We start from the raw sequence: 19,575 nt of genomic DNA, 5'->3' as shown, positions 1-19,575 counted from the left end.
GACCCAGCAGATATCCAGTCTGTTGGAGATGTTCCAAAATTCAGTCAGTTGCTGCAGCTATACTCACCTTTTTCTAGTAAGCACAAAGGGTGTTGCACTTGGATAGCTTTGTCCCCGTTTAAGTGACTGTTCCTTTCCATCTTTGGTTGAATCATCCGTACTTCCTGAGCCAGTAAAAGGCCAAAATCCTTTGGATTTGGAGCCGCTCCCACCCATCTTCAGCTACAGCACATAATTTCCTTGAGAGACAGGACAGCCTGGGGTGCTACAGCGTGACTGTAAGACGAAAGGTGACCTACACGACAAGGAGCCTCTGAAAAGATTCACATACAACGGACAGTTAGGCCAATATCTAATACTATATCTTTAATGTAACACATTGGTTGCATAATAATTAGAGCTACCGTATAATCAATACAAAATATATGGCTAATAGGGAATCCGGGGTGCCTCCAATTACCCCAGCAGAGTGACCCTTGTGCAGGAGGCTAAAAAAACACCACAACATAGATTGTCAATGCAAAAGTATACATCAGAAAAGGCCTTTGAGTGAGTGTGAGTGATATCAATTAAATGTTGATTAGCCCTGCTGGGGAATAACATAGGTACCAATAAATGGCTAATGCTAACATAGCTTTGACGCACAATACCGAGACGCGCAGTCAGTACAATGCTGTTATTATCTCTGCATCTAATGTCATTTCGCAACTCCACCGCCAACCTAACCTATACATATAAACACTTTCAGTAAAGCAACGTCTTTAAATCTAATTTTCAAACGGCTGATGGCTATGTTCACCTCTAAAAGGGCACATACGCTTAAGATAAACTAAATGGCAACCTGACAGATGCGGAGTTCAGCCGGTTGGCCGCCCTTGGCTACTGGCAAACTTGTCTAATGGGGGTTTGGAAATCTGCAAAGCAGAACCCAGTTGAAACAGGGTTACGCTAGCTGCTAGATGTTTAGCTACTATGGTTCTTCTTCTTCTTCGTCTTTACTGCCGTTTTCTTCTTCTTCCTCTTCGATTTTGGGGGAACCTCGAATTAAGGAATTCAGTCTGCCACCTACTGTACCGGAGTATGAAAGATATTTTTATCAGAAGTTTCCAAAATATTTTTGGAATCTCAGTGTTTATGTTCTCTTCAATTTATTAGACAACTGGAATGTAAACTGAGTTTGTTTCACATTAGCAGGAATGTTTCCACAGTGTAAATCCAGCATAACATTGCATAACAAATGTTCATAAATGGTTTTGACCATCAATGCATCCAAATGATAATGGCTTCACGTCCACAACATTGGCAAGATCAATTTCATTACCCAGGTCCCAAAAAATACGGCCGTAGTCCGATAGGCAGTACTTCATTGAACAAATTCCTTCCCTTTTAATCTTAATTGCTGAATTATCGACATTGTAGTTTCATGTTTAACCGACAAAAGCAATTGAACCCAATTTAAGATGTTAAATAGAGAGTAAAGGTCACAGCTACTTCCAGTTCCATGAGAGTGATGGGCACTTTCACACTGAGCTACGGGAATACTTTTAAAAGAATAGCTATTCGGAGGAGCTCCCCTGAGAACTGTTTCTTTTCCTGTTCTGGCTATGTTTAAGCTGTCATTGGGAAATATATAGTAACATAAACCGTGGTAATAGCATGCCTTGTCTCATGACCAAGAAATCATAATGCATATAACTAATAGTAAGTAGTATATTTAACAGTGGATTCATGCTATTGCCACCTGTCTCCAGAAGCTGAACAACTGGATTTGCCAATCAAGAGGAAATAGAGGCAGGTATTTTAACCGTCGCCCTGATGCTTTACATACATTTCCGCATACCAACTGATTATTCGGCGTAAACACTTTTGTGTTGTTTTTATTATAGTGGTCTCAGTCCATCTTGATCCCTAAAATGAGGGTAAATTAGTTAAAGTTCTCCTAGTTCCTGTAGTGCATTTACACCAAGAAAAGACACATCAAATAGCTCTAATAACTGCAATAGTTACTCATGTGCAAAAGCCTTTAACTAACACCCTTTTACCCTGCAACCGCTCCCTACACCTTTTTTAAGATCATGTTTGTCTGACTTTACATTTCAGTGGCTTCATTTGCGTTCTCTTGTGTGAATGTTTGTATGAAGAAGTCAGCCCAAATCAAGCTGGAGTTGTAATCCTGGCCATGGCCTGCTTCATCATGTCTCTTGCTAGGGCATAGCGTCGCACGATCTGACGCACATGTTCCTCCTCCTCACGCTTCAGGATTCTCAGGAAGTTGCACAGCTCAGGAAAACTAAATGCGTCCCACTGTGGAGAGAAAGAGACAGTTGACATCAACAGCAGGTGGCTGTAGTCTCTGGAGAAGCAGTTGTGTCGTCTTACATTAATGTCCCCTGTTTCATTCTCTTTTAAAACAAGGCTCATCACTTTTTCACTGGGGCCGGCACACAAGCGCAGGAAGAGGGGACATTCGTCATTGCTCAGTTTCCGCATGCATACTAAATAAATCAAAAACCAATGGATAAGGATGTAATGTTCAGTTATTATCATTTTGATAAATGAGTTTATACCTTGACTTTGTCTCTCAGTGTGTTCAAACAAAGCAAACTTGGCTGGGTTGTCCACCACGGTAAATTTGTTGAGCAAGGCCTCAATCACCTCTCGTACGCGTGTCTGGGAGCTTATGTGAAGGTGCTTGGCCGCGTCTTTGGGGAGGTAGAAAGAAGTTCTCCGTCTCATCCACCTGTCCTGCCGGGCTTCACCTGGATTGCAACGCACGCTTTCGTGTGGAGGGAGGGAGATGGGCCGGACTAACTGAAAATGGACCTTGACGAAGCCTGTGTAGGTCCCGTCTCTATTCTGAAATTCACACAGTTCGATGTAAAAGAATATCACCTGCATTGTGTCTGCGAAGTTATATACAATTATGCTTAAAACTTACAAACACCATGTTGAGATTGCTGTTGGTCTGCGAATTGTACTCTTTAACCTTGTGTTGAATTTCAGTGACCGTCATCTCATGTTTACTCCAATCAATCTGTTCATCCTAAAAAAGCAAATGCAAGTAAGTAACTGGAAATAAAAAAAAAAGGTGACAAAATCGACACATGCGTTCCCTGGTGGTCTAGTGGTTAGGATTCGGCGCTCTCACCGCCGCGGCCCGGGTTCGATTCCCGGTCAGGGAACTTGTTTTGGCAGTTGTTTTAAACGAAGGTTGTTTATGAATAATTAATATCAATGCACATGAAATCCATAATTTAACTAGGAGGATTAATAAACGTATTCTTAATAAGATCATTTTATTTGGCCTTATTGTTTAAATAATATTACAAGATTTAGTCTATAATCTTTATTTTAGAATAGATAAATATTAATAATATACATAATATTTCTAATGCATACCGTTTTTACTTCCCTTTCTCTTGTCTTGTTTTTAATAACTGAAGTGATAAACATCTTCTCTGGCAACTTTACTGACATTATTCTAATAGTTACTAAAGAATTCAAGGAAGGGCACGATTTATCCGTAGGCACGACATTCTCACCACATTTGTGTCCCTTTCAAAGGATTCAGCTAATGTCTCCTCCTCTTCTGTTAATAATTTCCCATTTGTGCTGCAGTCCAGCTGGATGAACGGCTGGCAGCGATAGTGACAAGTGTAACTGCAATCTGATGGCAGACAGACAGAAAGATCCTTTGATTAACTTAAGGATGCAAATTTAGCACATTTTTCTAATATCAAACTACTCATTGTGAAACATTCAGTAAAATCTCCAGGACACCTTACTGTAGGTGCAACATCATCGTTCGAAGAATGACGAATCAAGATAAAATGTTCTAATATTTCAGAGATTTAAGTTCATTGAACTGAGGTAGAAAAGGCAAATGGTAAAAGACAATCACAGAACAATGGAACTGTTTAAAACCCTTCTGGAAGCTTCCCAGAGTTTGCTGTTGATAGTAAAAAGCAATCAGTGGTGTCAACTCCATGGAGCCTATAGCATAACTTAGTCTTACTATAGGATTCTCCAATACTCACTGTTACAGCGCAAACTTTGCTTGTAAAGACCCCAGATGAATTCTCCACAAAGGTCGCACCACGTGAGGTAGGTGTGATTGTAGGGTTGGAAGTCGTGACCATCCCAGGCATCCCCGGTGTGGCGCCGCGACGCCTCGATGCTGACGCTGTCCCCAACCAGACGCACTACCTGAAAGTGGCTTGGCTGACCCGGGTGTACAGGTGGGGCCCTACGTGGTGCAGGTGCAGCCAGCTCGATGGGGTCGTTAACGCTGAGGTCCTTGAGCTCGATCAGCTCACATTTAGACATCCTGTTGTTGATGAAGACACATCAGGTAGCTACTCTACATCCAGCCCTGACCTGAGCAAGCATTACATTGAATAAACTTGCATTGTTAGTTAGATATTTAAGCCTTGGAGAAAGAATATCATAAGATTTTCAAACACAAATACAATTATTGTCCAGTCAAAGCAATACAGATAGTCACTTATGAAAAGAAAAATAACGTCATGATACCATTAGCAGATTAAACTGATATGTGATGTGAGGACTTGCATGATTCGAATAAAATGTGGGTCAGCATCATTAGTATAATCCTTTGCTATCCTGTAACATAAATATGAAAATATACTGTTTTCCACGTGTAACGCCGAGACAAAACTACATTTCAAATCAACATGTTCCTTAAAGACAACAATGAGAAAAGATTTACACTTATGAATAAGAATGGTAGCATGACTGAAGTAAGAAACAGACTTTTATTACTTTTAATCTCATACATTTCAAAAGTCTAATGGATATATTTTATTCAAGATTTTAAAATATAAATCAGCTTAGTGTAAACCAACAAACAGGATATTTATTGTATTTATTTAATTCAGGTCTTATAATGGGGATGATTGACTTTAAGAATTGCATTCTACCCAGGTACTCACGCTCAACAACAGTGAGTGTGTCACATATTAAATAAAAGAACACCTTTTCATATGAACAATCAAATAAATATAATCTAACACACTATTTCGAATAATTATTTAAGTGTGTGTGATACAGAGCGAACCTCACTTTTTCTGGAGGTAATAGGGCGAATAAAACATTCATATGTGCACCAGAAGGCCTCTTCTCTAAGTTTCCTGACAATCCACTGTGACTTGAATATGAACAACCCGAGGCTCAGTCAGTCAGTCAGCAGCCAACTGGGTCACATCACGGCGCAATTACCCAGGCAACAAGAACACATTGTAACCCGGAGCATCCAGGCATGCTGGCTGCTTCTGCCATCACTTATCTTCACACGGGAGGAAGCGCAACGCATTTAAATGTTGACAAATGGTTAATGCTTTGTTTGTTTGTTTGTTTGTTTGTTTTAAAGGGGTTGCTGTTATTCCAAAAACAGCGCTGTGACGACACCTTGTGTTCCATCCATCCGGAAACAGGACGACAAACTCATCTGAAACAAATGTTCAGATTTGCTGGGAGACAGATCGTTGAAAGGACCTTACCTTCTTTAAGACATCGCCGTTACTCCTCCACTGGAGGAGATCCACCGGGGTCGGAATTTGTCGATTGCAAACGCCGAATCGTCGCCGCGCCCGGACACACGCACCGCAGTTTGCGCATGCACATTCTGAGCGTGGATTACCGTTTAATCCTGTCGGCCGAAACGGGATTCTCCCTCACCCATCCCCAGTGTGGACAGCGATGGACTCCATGCCTGTAGTCTTTGCGTTTGCTTGTGGTGCTTCAACCTGATGCGTGTGTGGCGTGCGTGCGCGTTTTGGCAGCCGTGCCTCTCACCCGCAGGTCTCAGAGGAAGGGGCTCACCTGACACCCACGCACCTCTGCTCTGTTTGCAGGGGCCACAACAGGAGGGCTGTTTAAAAAGAATCCCAAGTGCTGGGACTACTGTTGGGGTGGTTGTTTTGGTGTGGTAGATAACCAAATGCTGCCTCCACATCTTTATGTGGCATTCCAGTAAATCATTGCTGAAATTCCTCGTCAAATTTGAATACTGCTGGAGTTGATGATGGGATTGTACATCGTGTTAATGGCATAATTAACTTTTTTGTGCTACTTTAATTACACACTATTTTATGATACTGCTAATGGGAGAAAATAACTGTTAGGACAAGTGGTGTTTTCACCTCTGATGATTAAATGCCAGCAGTGATGACTTTCATCATTCAGTCATGCCTTTAATCCAGGTTGTTAATAGAAGCATAATTCGTTGGTTGACACTTTTATTTGGTGTGACTGTTGCTGAAATAAATTGCAGCTTTGGTGCTGAAAATATATTGTGAAGCCTTCATAATGTGTGAAAAAATAAAGTTTTGATCAAAACACAACAGGAAGAGAGTTATGCTGAGATTAGATATGAGCTAAACATACAAGCAAACAACAAAAAAAAACCCACCAGCTGTCACGTGACCGCCATGGCGGAGGTAATAATCAGGTGAGTTATGAAATATGTGTAATAGACACTGTTTACCACATCCAAGTCAAGCTTTGTTTGACCTGCACTTCTCAGTCTGGTACATTGTTTTAATACTCTTCTGTTATATCTGGTAATTTTGAGAAATGTTCACAGATGAGTATCAGTAATTTAAGCAAATTGGACACTGGATTAGATACGCAGGATTGTGCCACCTTGTCTGTAACATACGAAAAAAGAAAAAAAAGTCACTTCCAGAACATTTCATGTCCACCATTCCACCATTATTCATAATACACCAACTCACCAGCCTCTTTCTCTAGATAGATACACACTGTAATGAACAGAAACCTTCTGGTTTCCATAACTCAAATTGGAGTGCTTTACATTTTTGTTTTAAATGGCCTAAATGTCATTATTATGAATGTACATGTTTTCAGATTTACCTTAATATAACCAAAATTTTGTATTTTATTTCCTTTCTGACATGGCGATTTTTCACAGTTGAAAACCAAACTATACATATACATCTGCATATGTATATGCTATACTGTACATCTAAAAGTTTATGTTCGGGACTGTTATATCATTCCACAACGGCAGGAGGCGCTGGCGTGCCGCAGGATTGGTGAACTGACTCGTATGACGGAGCAGGAAGAAAATACGAAGAAGACGCTGTTCGTCCCAAAGGTTTTCTCAAACATGAATTCTAGCAAAAATTCTGAGTCTAGTGTTTCCAGTTATAGTAGGACGGTGTTTCTAGTGTTGATCCACTGTGTTTGCATCATTTTCACTATATTTATTACACTTCAGAGTCGTCCAGGTTCAAGTGAGTTTCCCTACTGGATCAGTTCTGCTCACAATCTCCGGGTCTGTCTTGAAACAGAATAAATTTGATTTGTCTTGTTTTAGGTTTGTTTTCCTGGCACCCTTTTTTGATGACGCTAGCTGTAAGTCAAAACTATTTCCCCCCTTTCAACTAATGCACCATATCAATAATGATGATGACCTTCATTTCTTCTTTTTCATCAGTTTTCCCTCTTTATGTCAGAAGCCATACTCATTTTCTCCCCCTATGGCTCCCCCATCAAAACGTTTACATACAGGACAAAAAGGCAGTTTCACTGGATCCTGCAGGTTCTCTGTGTTTCTTGTGCCCTTTTGGGTGTCGTGACCATCTATTACAACAAGCACCTAAATGGCAAACCTCATTTGACCTCCTGGCATGGTGTCCTTGGCGCAGGGACAGTGTGGGTGACAATCTTGCAGTCACTGGCAGCGCTGCCCCTCCTCTACCACTCTTTGGCCAAAGGCTGGTCTCTGGCTAAACTCAAACAATATCACTCTGCCACCGGGACGCTGACGTACCTGCTGGGCAGCATCAGCCTGGTTCTTGGCCTCAGCTCTGCCTGGTTCACTGCATCTGTCAACGGTTCCACTTGGTACCTTATAGCTCTGTGTCCCGTCCTCTGTGCCTTCTACATGATTACCCAAATCAAGGCTGGTTACTCGTCTAAGAAACGATTGTAGTCCAGACTGAAAGACCAACTCTTACACATGAATATTTGATTATACTCAGGTTGCTGTTTGTTTTTTCATCACTTTTGTGGTCACATGTTTGATTCAGGGTTAAACTCTTATTACACCAACATAGCTTTTTACATTCATTGAGATTTTGCTTTGGAAAAATGCCATTTTATGTTTGAGCCAAAACATTTCCTCTCCCTCCCCAACAGTAACATTCATGTTAATTCATTCCAAAGTTTTTAAAGTGAAAATGAATACAAACATTTTAGGAAGCATGACCCTCCCTCTACTTTGCCAATGCTGGATTTCTCAAATCTTGGATTAGAATTTTGTTTTTGCTGCCTTTGATTACTTTTTTTAGCCACATGTTCACGTTTTTGTCACGATTGAGGGGTTAATAAAGTTTCAGGTTTCTGCTGCCATTGATTACTTGTGACTGAATAATGACTCCTAATAATTTGAGTGCTATTTCACAAATAAAAAAAGAGGACTTGATTCACACTGCAGTAGAAGAGTGTTTTACTGTTAAAATAACATACAGAACACAGTCAAACAACTTGATCGAGACTTCTTACTTGATTGGCCACCAATGGGTCAAGTCAACAAAAGGTTAAAAAAATTACAAAAACAATACATTTTCCATTATAAATAAATACATTTCAGACACTAATTGTACACTGAAATGAGAAAAATAACTGCCAGAAAAGTCAACATCAGTAAGAAGATATAAAAATGAAAACCCACTGAAAATAAAATGTGCATATCTGATAAGTATTGATCTGTATTGGTTTTTCCCTCCAAAATGATGATGCCCAGGATTTAAATGCAGTGTTTTAAGATGACTGAGAATAAAGACGTGGGGTCATTATGGGTTACTGTTCGCATTGTATTCTCTTTTCAAGGAACTGACCCCGACTTCCAATTGGAAACCAGTGCATTCCCAAAAATTTTTAGGATATTGGAGGAAATAAACTACAGAAAAGGAGACGGTAGCAAACAGAATCGACAATACTCAGTGGGAGGAAGAGGTCTTCGCAAGAAAATATCTGTACACAAATTTATCAGCTGGATTGACCTGCTATGTCAGGTTATCCAGTGTTTTCAAAAGGCTAATTACCTCACCGATGCAACCAACCGACTATGGGGAAATTCCTACATCTATACACCTTGAGCTGTCGTCACAACAAAGATACACAAGGCTACAGAGCACAGCAGACACCTCAGACTCCCTAAAGTACTGTGGATACTGACCGACAACACTGACAGAAGCCACTGCACGTACAGTCAGTTCGGTGAGGGCACTACCGCCCCCCACCACCCCCCACCCCGACCCTCCCAGCTCCCACATGTCACAGGTGATCGCAATGTTCTGCTTTGAGGGTTGGTAGCTACACTGATTAAAGGGTTTTTACACTCAGGCTACATGAAGGTAATTGACACAACTCGTGAAAAAAAAAATCACTTGGGGAAAAAAAGGTGGTGGGGGGGCAGGGACAGTCAAGGCATAACTTTAACAAGACACATCTTTGAAAACTGGCATCCCACCCTCCTTTAGGCGTTCACACGGTGCATTAATGACAATGTTTGACTGTCCCAAACTTGCCTTTTCAAAGTGACACCGAACTCTAAATGCTCAGTAGTTCTTCCAGCAGATTTGTAAAAAAAACAAACAAACAACAACATAGTTGTGCTAACGTGAATGTTAAGACTCCAGACCCCATTTTTATTATATATTTAAGGCTAAACTTAAAGCGCACAGTCCGAATCCTTGTCCCGGCCCTATCAAAGGCTAACATGAAAAGTACATTCTATTTTGTTTCAACTATAAGAAAAGAAAAGGAAGTTATGAAGTTTCCCCAGAGCGGATTTTTTTCTCATGGTAGTTGGTGTAATAATGTACCATCTGGCTACACCATAATCTACACACTGCACAGAATTAACTTGCAATATAAACATTGATAATGTCTATTTACAGAGTATCAACATGGTCAAGTACTCTTTTACACATAATTTTCAACAGGGGATGCTACAACATCTATGGAATTTCTAGACTAAAATATGCTCTGAAAGCCTAAAACCTCTCTTATTAAAAGATAAGCACTGAAGGATTCTTTCTAAATATTATATCAAGTCAATTCATGTTCTGGAATTGTTTACGATGGTCTATAACTTTCCAGTTTTTCTCATTAAAAATTAAATGTGTGCTGAAGAAAAAAACGTGTGACAACAAGTCGGATTTTGGTTCGACCTTGACCGTTCCAAAGCAATCTGGCGAAAGAAATTCCACCAGTCTTTCGGGGAATGATTCCTCCCAACGTTCAAGGAAAATAAACAAACACCAGGGTCCCATCTACCAGGAGTCTGTTAGAAAGCACCTGAATAAATGTAGCTGGTTCCATGATGAGATATAGAGCGTAAGCCTCTCTAAAAATGTTCAGAAACCTTAAGGAATGAGAGAAGAGCCAACAATGATGAGGTCACATAAATGATTTAAATGGCTGACTAACAAAGGACGAACCCATTGTAGCATTAACTTTTTAAACTCAATACTACGGTTCTGGATAAACAAATCATAGCTCGTGAAAAACTTGAGAGTGAGCCACTTTATCGTGCTAGGCTCTCACCCCCCCCCCCCACCCCCAAATAACCAATTGTATTCTGTATTCCCCTCTTCTGAATACAGCATAATGTCTTCAACTCAACACTTCCAATCCTACTGCGCGCTACACTGCCCGACTCCTGGATTTTTGAGTTTCTACTGTCCCATCACCTCTATGACGTCGTCATCAGAACTGCTGCCGCCGTTTTCTGTGTCCTCGCGTCTGTCTGGCTGGGAGAGAGCTGCCCCCAACAGGCTGGAAGTGGGATTGTTAAAATGTGAGAGGAGACCTTGAGAGTTGGAGTTAGGCACAGGGAACCCCCCTGACCCGGAGAGGAGAGGGTTGGGGAACATCCTCGGTTCAGACAGCAGCGACTGACAGTAGTTGAGGGGGAAGCCTGACGACAGCAGGCTTGTCATGTTTGGATTCATCAGGTATGGAGGCAGAGAACCTGACGCCAGAGAGGAGGAAGGCGCTGCAGTCGATGAGGATGACATGGGGCTGGTGGTGGAAGCAGATGAGAAAACGGTGGGCAGCGATGATGAGGAGGGGGTGGGAATGTGTCCGTTTCCTGTAACAGAATGTCTCAGTAAGTCTGAACCTGCAGAGGGGAAAATGCTCTGTAGGTCAGCTCGTGCTTGCCCTGACGGCTGAAGGAAGGATGACCCACCACCGCCAGACATCAGGAGGGGGTGGCTCATGTGGCTGAGGTTGCCCAGTATGGATGAGGAGTTCAGACCCATGGGGGGAAAACTGAGCCCACTAGATCCCATGGACATTCCAGGGAAATGTGCTGCAGCAGAGGAGCGCTTGACTCCCGCTTGTGGGTTGCCTTGGTTTTCGCTGCTTCGTCGTTTACCGCCACGCACCTCCAAACCCGAGCTCAGAAGGTGGTCGCTTAATTGTCTACTGAGATCAAGAGTTTCATTGTTTTGTAAAGCTTCATTTCCCGCCGGTGTGCTCGAAGTGTCGGATGGAGATGGCATTTCGTTCCTGGTGCCACCGGCCCCGGATGATGCGGCGTAGCGGCTGAACTCTGTGAGAATCTCTGAGCTTAATGGAGAGGATGGCTGCTGCTCCCCATTACTGGAGTGCTGCTGCTGATTCACAGGTGATGAGCAGCCATTACTTACAGGATGGCTGAGAAAACTCGGGTTGTCTGTGGCAGAAAGAAAAATGCAGTTGTGAAAAAGCCCAAACACAGAAGCTTTTTGTATAACAGCAATTCCAAATAACTAAATAACTGATAACTGAATATTTACCTCTGGGCACAACATGGTCCCCTACTGTTCCTCTACCTAATTTTCCTGATCGAATAGCAAAAATTCTTCCATCGTTCGTCCTAATGTAGGTGCCTATGACAGAGAAAAGTTAAATAATGGAGACAGAAATTTTAATTGCTTTGAAATCGACGACGGCTGCTGCAGATACCTTTCGATCCTCTGATAATGTGGATGCTCTCTCCGGCATTAATTCGAGCTTGGACATCTGTTGTACTGTTGGATCCTGGGATTACAATATCTGCATATTTGGATTTCAAAAGTCCACTCTTTAATCATCTCACAAGCGCTTCAAGCATTTAATCACGAAAAGGGTAGATCGTAAATGTGACAATTTAAGCTGTGATGAAGAGGAATTTGTATTTAATCACACTACATTACCTGTAGTGGTGACAATCCTTTGCACTTGAACTCCAGCTTTCTGTAGAAAGTTGACGGGCAGGCTTCCAGAAGAGCTGGAGCCCGCCATGCCCACGCCAACCTGCCGGGGCATCATGGGGATTGGGGTGGACTGGATGGGCCTGACACTCGCTACAGGCTTGTCATCCGGCCTTGAGACGTGTCGCCTTAAAATAAAAAAAAAAGAGCTGAGCTCAGGAGCTGCTCAAAAACAGACACACTAGTTTGGAACTTTATTTATGAGAAGTGTGATTTTTGCAGAGACTGCAGAGATAAATAGTGTGATGAAATGAAGCAGGAAAACACCAAAGGCTGGTTTTTGAACAAGCAGCAGTATGAAATGTCTTTTAAGTACCAGGCAAATATTGTAATGGGTTTGCAAAAAAACCAAAGCCATCACGCACCAGCCACGTTGGTTAAACATTGGCATGTTTGAGAGGGCCTGGTCACTGGTTGGGTAATAAGGGGCATATGATGGGCGAGAGTAGGGCACAGAGGCCCGTTTCTCATCCTCGTAACTCTTCTTGGCAGCTCTCTTCTCTGCTTTTGTCAGTTTAGACTCCTTACGGTCCACCAGAAGAGACTCATGATGAAAAGGTTCCTAAAGAGACAAACAGAAAGAGGACAAATGAATCACTGGAGAATCAAGTGCTGAGTGGACTATACCAAAAAAGTAGATTCAGTAAAAAGAAAGATCATCTGGAAGACGAATCTTTCTATAAATGTTTTGAGGTTTTTTTCAGTTAATTTCAAATGATCACATTAAAGGTTGATGGGACTGTACCTTAGTGACGAGGTGTGGGTAAAGCTTACAAGCCTGGTAAATGACTTCTTCAAAATCCTCCTGGATGGCCAGATTAAACTGGCCTGCTTCCTCTTCCACAAAATGCAGCAGTGACTCTACTTCCTTACGAGTGAAGTTGAGACCCGGATTCAGGTCGTCAACCACTCGGTCTTTAAAAAACACACACGTGCAGAATATTGAGAATAAAGACGCTTGGATAAAAAGCTTTACATGTCACTCATACAGATGAATTCTTAAAGTTGAAAAAAAATCTGGAAAACACGCAATTTTAACGAAGCCGACAGCTCTTTTACCTGACATGCCCTGCTTCGAGACTTGTCTGTCGTAGATTTTTTTCTCCAAGGTGAAATCACAGACAAGGCGATAAATGAAGCAGGGTTTCCTCTGGCCATATCGATACACCCTACACACTGCTTGGGCATCATGACATGGGTTCCAGGAGGCATCAAACACCACCACACGGTTAGCTCCAATCAGGTTTACCCCCAAGCAACCCGCTCTAAAAAAAATGATAAAACAAACACGAGTAGAAACTGAATGACGACATGTCCACCAGGGAATATCAGGGGGAAAAAAAGGGAGAAGAGGTCTGTACCTTGTGGAAAGAAGGAAGACCCAAGCTGCTTTGTTTTCTGGGTCATTAAACTGATTGATGAGTCGTTCTCTTTCTGAGGCTGATGTGCTTCCATCCAGTCCTGAAGACAAGCGTGTCATCGTTTCATTAACAGAGACATACAACACACTAGACCATCTACAATAACTGTGAATATTTGTGTATTTCATAGAAATACTTGTCTCACTGAACACTGACTCAAAGCAGAGATGGTGTTTAGAATTATTCCAGGGCAACAGAGTACCGGTAGTAAAGGTGAACAAATAAAATGCGGTGGAACTACAGCATATCTTAAAAGACCATCAGACGTTTGAGTTTTTTTGAGATGGAGCGGAGGGGAGGGGAAGACACAGAGCACAGGCTGGACGACTCACTGTAGTAATTGAGGTTGCGGACCCAGTTTTGGCTCCTGGGCTCAGAGGAGGCGATTCCTGAAGGCATGGGTCGCTTCGACAAAAAGTCCTCAATGACAGTCAGAGTGGACAAACTTTGACTATTAATATGAGAAGAAATATACAATAACATACATGTCACAAAATGTTTACAAACAGAGCCATTCTTTACATTGGCATAAACTCCTGCATTCATATATGTAAAAGCCTTTGATTTATTGTAAATGCACACATTTCTGCTTGCAAAACTTGACAACCTCATAAAACGTAGGAGGGTTTGTATATCTGATCTATTTGATTCTTACAGCAACCTGCAAAATTACCCAGAAAGCAAAATCAGGAAATCACTCGAGCTCTAAGCTACCGGTACTTAATTATGTTTAAGGCAATGCTTGTTGGGCTTACCTAAAGACCAAAAGTTTGTCTCTTTTTTTGACGCTTTCCTCAATCAGATGGAAAAGCAGAACCATCTTAGCCGAGTTTTCCAGAATTCCCATATGGTAGCTTGACATTATGTCCTTTGCCTAAAAAAACAAAAACAGAAGATATATAAAATGTTTTGGGGTAAAGGGACAATAAAGTTCTGCAAATCTGCATCAGTAAAGAAAACAGGTGTTCAAATTTATTCTTGAGCACTGGAAAAAGTAATAGTGATAAATTACTGAGAATTTACACAGACAATAGTGATAAAGTAATTCCACTTTGGGTCTTGACTATTCGCTGTTAAAGCCCAGCAGCAGACGAAATGGCTGTACAAGACGCACCCATTCATATGTGATAACTTGATTGGCTCGGTCCTGGGTGTGGTTGATTGGCAGCGTGGTGTTGTTTTTGCTGTTACATGGATCTGCTACTTTTGCTTTGAGTCCGGAACCAGGTGCAGGGCAGCGGGGGTTACCAGCTGAAGTGATGTCATCCAGGTCCAGGTCCTGCTCATTTGCCTGATTCTCTTTCTGCAAAGCTTCATAGAGTACATCTGGGTGATTCCAAATCTAGATCAGGAAGAGAAAACAGAAACATTCTTAATGAAATAGTGTTGATTTCCCCAAAAGGGAAAAAGGAGAAGAAGGTGAATGGATGGAAGGACAGATGGTATAAGTCTTACCTTGCAACATACACAGAAAGCTTTGAGTGGGTTTAGACCCAGCCAGCCAGTGTTTCCTGCTTCTCTAAAGCGTTTCATGAACTCAGTATACAATGCTCTCTGAATGGGAGAAAGGCGCACCAAAATCACATGCTCCTGCTTAGAAGGAAGCTGGTCTCGCAGCACATCATGGCCACGTCTACGAACACATAACAGAAAGAAGAAATAGGACAACGGACAAAGAGGCATCAAGCAAATGGTCTATTTCCCAAACCACCAATATGGGAAGATGGTTTACCTTTGAACAAAACCCTCCAGCAGACTGTGAAGCACGTGACTGCGGTAGCGCATCAAGCGAACATCTTGAGGCGTGCTGTCTATACACTGTCCGTTCAGAATCGGCCGCTCAAACATGTTGCTGAACTCCTGACGTGTGCCCAGAAAGTCTGGTCTGACAAAGTCCACCATGCACCAGTATTCAAGAAGGTTGTTCTGCAAAGGGTAACCTGTCAGGACAACCCTGCGTCGGGAGCGAATGTTCTTAAGGGCCTGTGATGTGCTGGCATGGTAATTCTTGATGCGATGACCTTCATCACATATCACAACATCAGGTCCAGGCCTTGCAATGGCCCTCTCAATACCTGTAAATACAAACATCCAGGACAACCTGAATAAGTCCTCCATTGGGAGCGACTGCATTTTCAAAGCAATGGGCATTGCTGACCTTTCATAAGCTCCTGCTGTCTATCTTCTTCATCTAAGTCGATGATAACTGGCCCTGTAGGTTTCTTTGATTTCCTCCTCTTGCCCATCACAAAGCTCTTCTTCATGGTCAGCAGACGGTACATCTCATAACCCATCAGCAACACCCCTCCATCTCTGGACCAGTCCTCCACCACCTTGGCCCTCGCCAGTGTTGTTCTGAACAATGTGATCAACAGCTCACATTATGATTAAATAATTAATAACTCAAACCAAAAATAAGGGATAGATACAAAATACAAGGTGAAACTTGTTACAAATTGAGCAAATGTAAATTCCATTACACACATTATGGTTTGTAACATACTTGTGCTCATCATTGAGGACGTGAACATTGAATGATCGGCCAGTAATGACTGTGGGGTCAGTTTCTGGTGGGAGGGATTCCTGAGCTGGGAGCCACAGGTTAAACTCTGTTAACCAGTTCTGAATTGTGTTCACCTTTATGAAGAAAAAAAGAGTTACAAGTTAATCAAATAAATGATTTTCTGATCTAAACTGGGCTATAAACACTCAAAACACTCACGGGAACAATGGCCAGCACAGTGTGAGTCTCAGTATTCCTCATTAGGACATCAATGAAGGAAATGACCTGCAGAGTCTTGCCCAACCCCATGCTGTGTGCGAGGATGCAGCCGAACCCACTGCTGGTTTTATACCGTTCCAGAGACTCAACAAGGTTATCATAAAGAAAACGGATTCCACCGATCTGGGAAAGACAGAAAAGAGGACCCCAAACTTTAATATAGAACAAGAATTAGGCTGAAATGTGAAAGTCTAAAAGACTGCAGCTGTTTTACTTGGTGGGGTTTGACAGCCCTGGCGAGCTGTGGAGCAAGGTAAAGGTCTTTCTCCTCTGCAGGGTGGTTGATATTAACAAGCACACGACCGTGGGCGTCTGGCAGATTCAGAGCATCATTGATATGTGCTCCACTGCTCTCTTCAGTACCAGCGGTGCCGTGAGCATCTTCGTCAGCTGATTCGCTGCTTATCTGTAGGGAATCTTCATCCCCAGAACTGAGCTCAATTATATCTGTAGAGGCACAAAATCAAATGCTGTGAAAAGTTCGATCAGACATCATCTTCTATTAAAGTTTTCTATTAAAGTTCTTACCATCTCTGAGACCAAGCGTAGGCACCTTGGAGTCCACTTTTTCATCTTCATCACCACTACTGTCCAGACAGATTACATCCTGCTTGCTCAGCAAATCTGGAACCAAGTGAGAAACTTCTCCTAAAAGCGAAGCAGTATCTACTGTTGGAAAGATGGGAAATGGAAGTGACATTTCAGAAAGAAAGTTAAGACAGTATAATGTTGGCTAAATCACAGAAGGTGAGCCAGTCACCTAGCTGGGAGTCTGGAACAACAGGAGCCGGAGCAGGAAACTCTTTCCTCTGCTGCTCCAGACGTTTCCGTCTGTCCATCTCCTCCTGTTGAGCCGTCTTGGTTCCAGCCTCCAACTGATCCTCCTTCAACAGTTTTCTGCAAGAGGAAACAATGTATAAATAAACATCACTGATTATGTGATTCATGATCTCAGAGATTACTGAAAAATGGGCGAGTAAAGTACCTAATATTCTTTCTCATGTGGGCAGGCTTGGAGGTTTTAGAGGCTTTTGATGACTTTGATGATTTGTTTCCTTTAGATGGTTTCTGTTTTTTGATTTTGCTGGATGGTGGCTTGCTCTGGCTTGTGTTTTCTGGACTGCCTGGAGGTCTGGGGGAAGATCTGGAGGATGGGCGAGATGAAGGCTCTGATGATGGCTCTCTGGAAGCAGATGAGGTGGAGCCCCTGTCATCTTGGTGTGCTGACTGGCTCTGTGAACTGCCAGGGCGTTCTTTAAGAATAAACAATATTTCAATTAAAATTTCAGGAAATTACTTACAAGAATTATTATAACAAAGTACAAATTACAAGGAAACACAAATTTTCTAATATACCATATAATATTATTGAGGCTCTTTACTTTCCTAATCATTCAGTCAATACTTCCACATGAGTGCTCAACATCACTCCAAATCTTCTAATATTAGATGCAAAATGAAAATGGCAGAGCAAATTATTTTTCACTTACCACTATCATCTTCATCATCGCCATCATTTTCATTTTCCTCTTCTTCCATGTCTTCCTCTTCCTCATTCTCAAGATACTCCTCTTCACTGATAAGGCTCGTGTCCAAGTCACTTTCTGAAACTGCGTCTTCAGACATGGTGTCTTACACGACTGTCAAATTTTTACCTACACACCTTCATCAGAAGCTCTGAAACCAATATCAATCAATTTTTCAGTGCACTTCCAGCATTCTTCCAGCAAAAGTAACAGCTACAGTAATGATCAATATTCGAAATTATACCAGATTAACTTGATTGCACAGTTAGTTATCTCTCTTATACATACACAAGATACAAATTAATTGTATGATCTATCAAATCACGCTAGTCTAAGCCTTTTTAATCACTTGCTTTCATCGAGTACATTTAATCCTAAGATTAGTTGAATTTTACCCGGAAATAGGTTCCTTGTACAAGATGTTAACGTTATCGCATTACGCCAAAGTATTTAATATTTCATTTTACGTTGCAAAAGTCCAAAAGTAAGACATTGTGGGAATGAGAAAACAGGGCTTAGATGATAACAGAGAACGCGTCAATGTAATTTTGCAGCTTACTGCTGAACTTAGTGTCGGTGATGGCCAAAACCACCAAACATCTGACGGCAATAGACGTATTTTGTGATTTAGGAGAAAAAACAATATTAATAATACCACTAAATATTTATTTGCGTTCAGAATACAGTACAGTAAATTCGAAAATCATACGCTAAATAACAAAATTGTTGACTTGTTTATCGAATACCGTTAGGTATAATGTATACGAGGTGGATGGCTAGTTGTGAATGTGGCTGGAATAAAGCCTACTTTTCACGTAGAACTTAAATTTTGATTGCTGTCGTAGAAATAAATATCTTCTTTCGTGTTGCTAATGCTAACTTGTATTACTACAAGGCTAACATACACGGCTTGGAAACACCCGTCCAGTGGATTGAAACACCAACCTCTTATGGAAGCTTACCTTCTTGGCAAAAGACGCACACTTTAGAAAATATCGATGTACATAAGCAATCAATTAAAACTGCAGTAGTTGTAACTGGGTAAATGAACGTTAATAATTTACATTTCTCTGTGTGTGTTCACCAATACCGTCCCTCTGATAGGCACCACAACAAAGGTTCCGGGACTGAAAAGTCTTCTATCGAATCCAATCAATCAATCAATACACAAACAAGAGTGTTTTGCGTAAATTATGTAAGTCTAGAGCGGTCGGATGCTTATATATAGACCAAAGCAATCAAAATCATCCTAATGCTATCCAAACATTTATCGACGGAATTAAGCCTCGTGGTTTTATTTTCCTTTATATCTCAACTCATGCATAATAGCTTCTTTAGAAAAGAAGAGCTACCTTTGTTTTGCGAATGTAAATAAACATTATCCAATAACATCCTCATAAAGATGTGCAAACCGTTTAAACAACTGCTGCTGTTTCCATTCTTTTATCGTTATTCACAATAACGAATAGTGAGAGGGAAAATACGGTCTGACTGAGTTAATTTAATTTCTCCTTAGTTCCGTAATTTCGACGGCTCTCACAGGAAATTGACAG

The 19,575-nt window shown here is 41.6% G+C and overlaps 3 protein-coding genes, 1 long non-coding RNA gene and 1 other non-coding gene across 9 annotated transcripts; 3 read left to right on the top strand and 2 right to left on the bottom strand.

Moving 5' to 3' along the window:
- Positions 1–322: 322 nt before the first annotated feature.
- LOC115246741 (uncharacterized) lies at positions 323–2,510 on the top strand. Its single transcript, XR_003885833.1, has 4 exons — positions 323–549; positions 1,752–1,795; positions 2,209–2,340; positions 2,416–2,510. It is a non-coding gene; the product is annotated as an uncharacterized lncRNA (long non-coding RNA).
- On the bottom strand, positions 1,135–6,351 carry rassf1 (Ras association domain family member 1). The gene is made up of 7 exons (XM_003973294.3): positions 5,520–6,351; positions 4,038–4,327; positions 3,543–3,667; positions 2,939–3,043; positions 2,568–2,856; positions 2,380–2,495; positions 1,135–2,304 (listed from the first exon to the last, which is right to left on the bottom strand). The coding sequence occupies exons 2-7, from the start codon at positions 4,324–4,326 to the stop codon at positions 2,155–2,157; spliced, it is 1,074 nt and encodes a 357-aa protein (XP_003973343.2). The 5' UTR covers position 4,327; positions 5,520–6,351; the 3' UTR covers positions 1,135–2,154.
- Positions 3,111–3,182, top strand: trnae-cuc (transfer RNA glutamic acid (anticodon CUC)). Its single transcript has one exon. It is a non-coding gene; the product is annotated as a tRNA-Glu (tRNA).
- A 712-nt stretch (positions 6,352–7,063) lies between the features above and the next one.
- cyb561d2 (cytochrome b561 family, member D2) lies at positions 7,064–8,401 on the top strand. Its single transcript, XM_003973293.3, has 3 exons — positions 7,064–7,277; positions 7,361–7,398; positions 7,481–8,401. Exons 1-3 carry the CDS (start codon positions 7,091–7,093, stop codon positions 7,976–7,978), a joined length of 723 nt encoding a protein of 240 aa, XP_003973342.3. The 5' UTR covers positions 7,064–7,090; the 3' UTR covers positions 7,979–8,401.
- Positions 8,402–8,477: 76 nt separating this feature from the next.
- rad54l2 (RAD54 like 2) lies at positions 8,478–19,554 on the bottom strand. 5 transcript variants are annotated; one of them, XM_011613869.2, is made up of 22 exons: positions 19,375–19,554; positions 17,987–18,173; positions 17,482–17,749; positions 17,257–17,393; positions 17,025–17,165; positions 16,711–16,943; positions 16,437–16,619; positions 16,218–16,351; positions 15,873–16,069; positions 15,447–15,789; positions 15,170–15,347; positions 14,829–15,056; positions 14,470–14,588; positions 14,047–14,165; positions 13,655–13,754; positions 13,353–13,558; positions 13,039–13,208; positions 12,659–12,855; positions 12,237–12,421; positions 12,007–12,096; positions 11,838–11,930; positions 8,478–11,734 (listed from the first exon to the last, which is right to left on the bottom strand). In XM_011613869.2, exons 2-22 carry the CDS (start codon positions 18,120–18,122, stop codon positions 10,731–10,733), a joined length of 4,461 nt encoding a protein of 1,486 aa, XP_011612171.2. In that variant the 5' UTR covers positions 18,123–18,173; positions 19,375–19,554; the 3' UTR covers positions 8,478–10,730. The 5 variants fall into 5 exon arrangements, with proteins under 5 accessions (XP_011612171.2, XP_011612170.2, XP_011612172.2 ...); XM_011613868.2 differs by lacking the exon at positions 19,375–19,554 and adding an exon at positions 18,968–19,313; XM_011613870.2 differs by lacking the exon at positions 19,375–19,554 and adding an exon at positions 18,985–19,313 and having other exon boundaries at positions 17,025–17,162.
- Between the last annotated feature and the right edge of the window lie 21 nt (positions 19,555–19,575).

The sequence above is a fragment of the Takifugu rubripes genome, chromosome 19 (assembly GCF_901000725.2).
Source record: "Takifugu rubripes chromosome 19, fTakRub1.2, whole genome shotgun sequence".
Classification (NCBI taxonomy): Eukaryota; Metazoa; Chordata; class Actinopteri; order Tetraodontiformes; family Tetraodontidae; genus Takifugu; species Takifugu rubripes.
The sequence above is the reverse complement of the archived record's forward strand: the minus strand, read 5'-3'. Positions and strand labels throughout refer to the sequence as shown.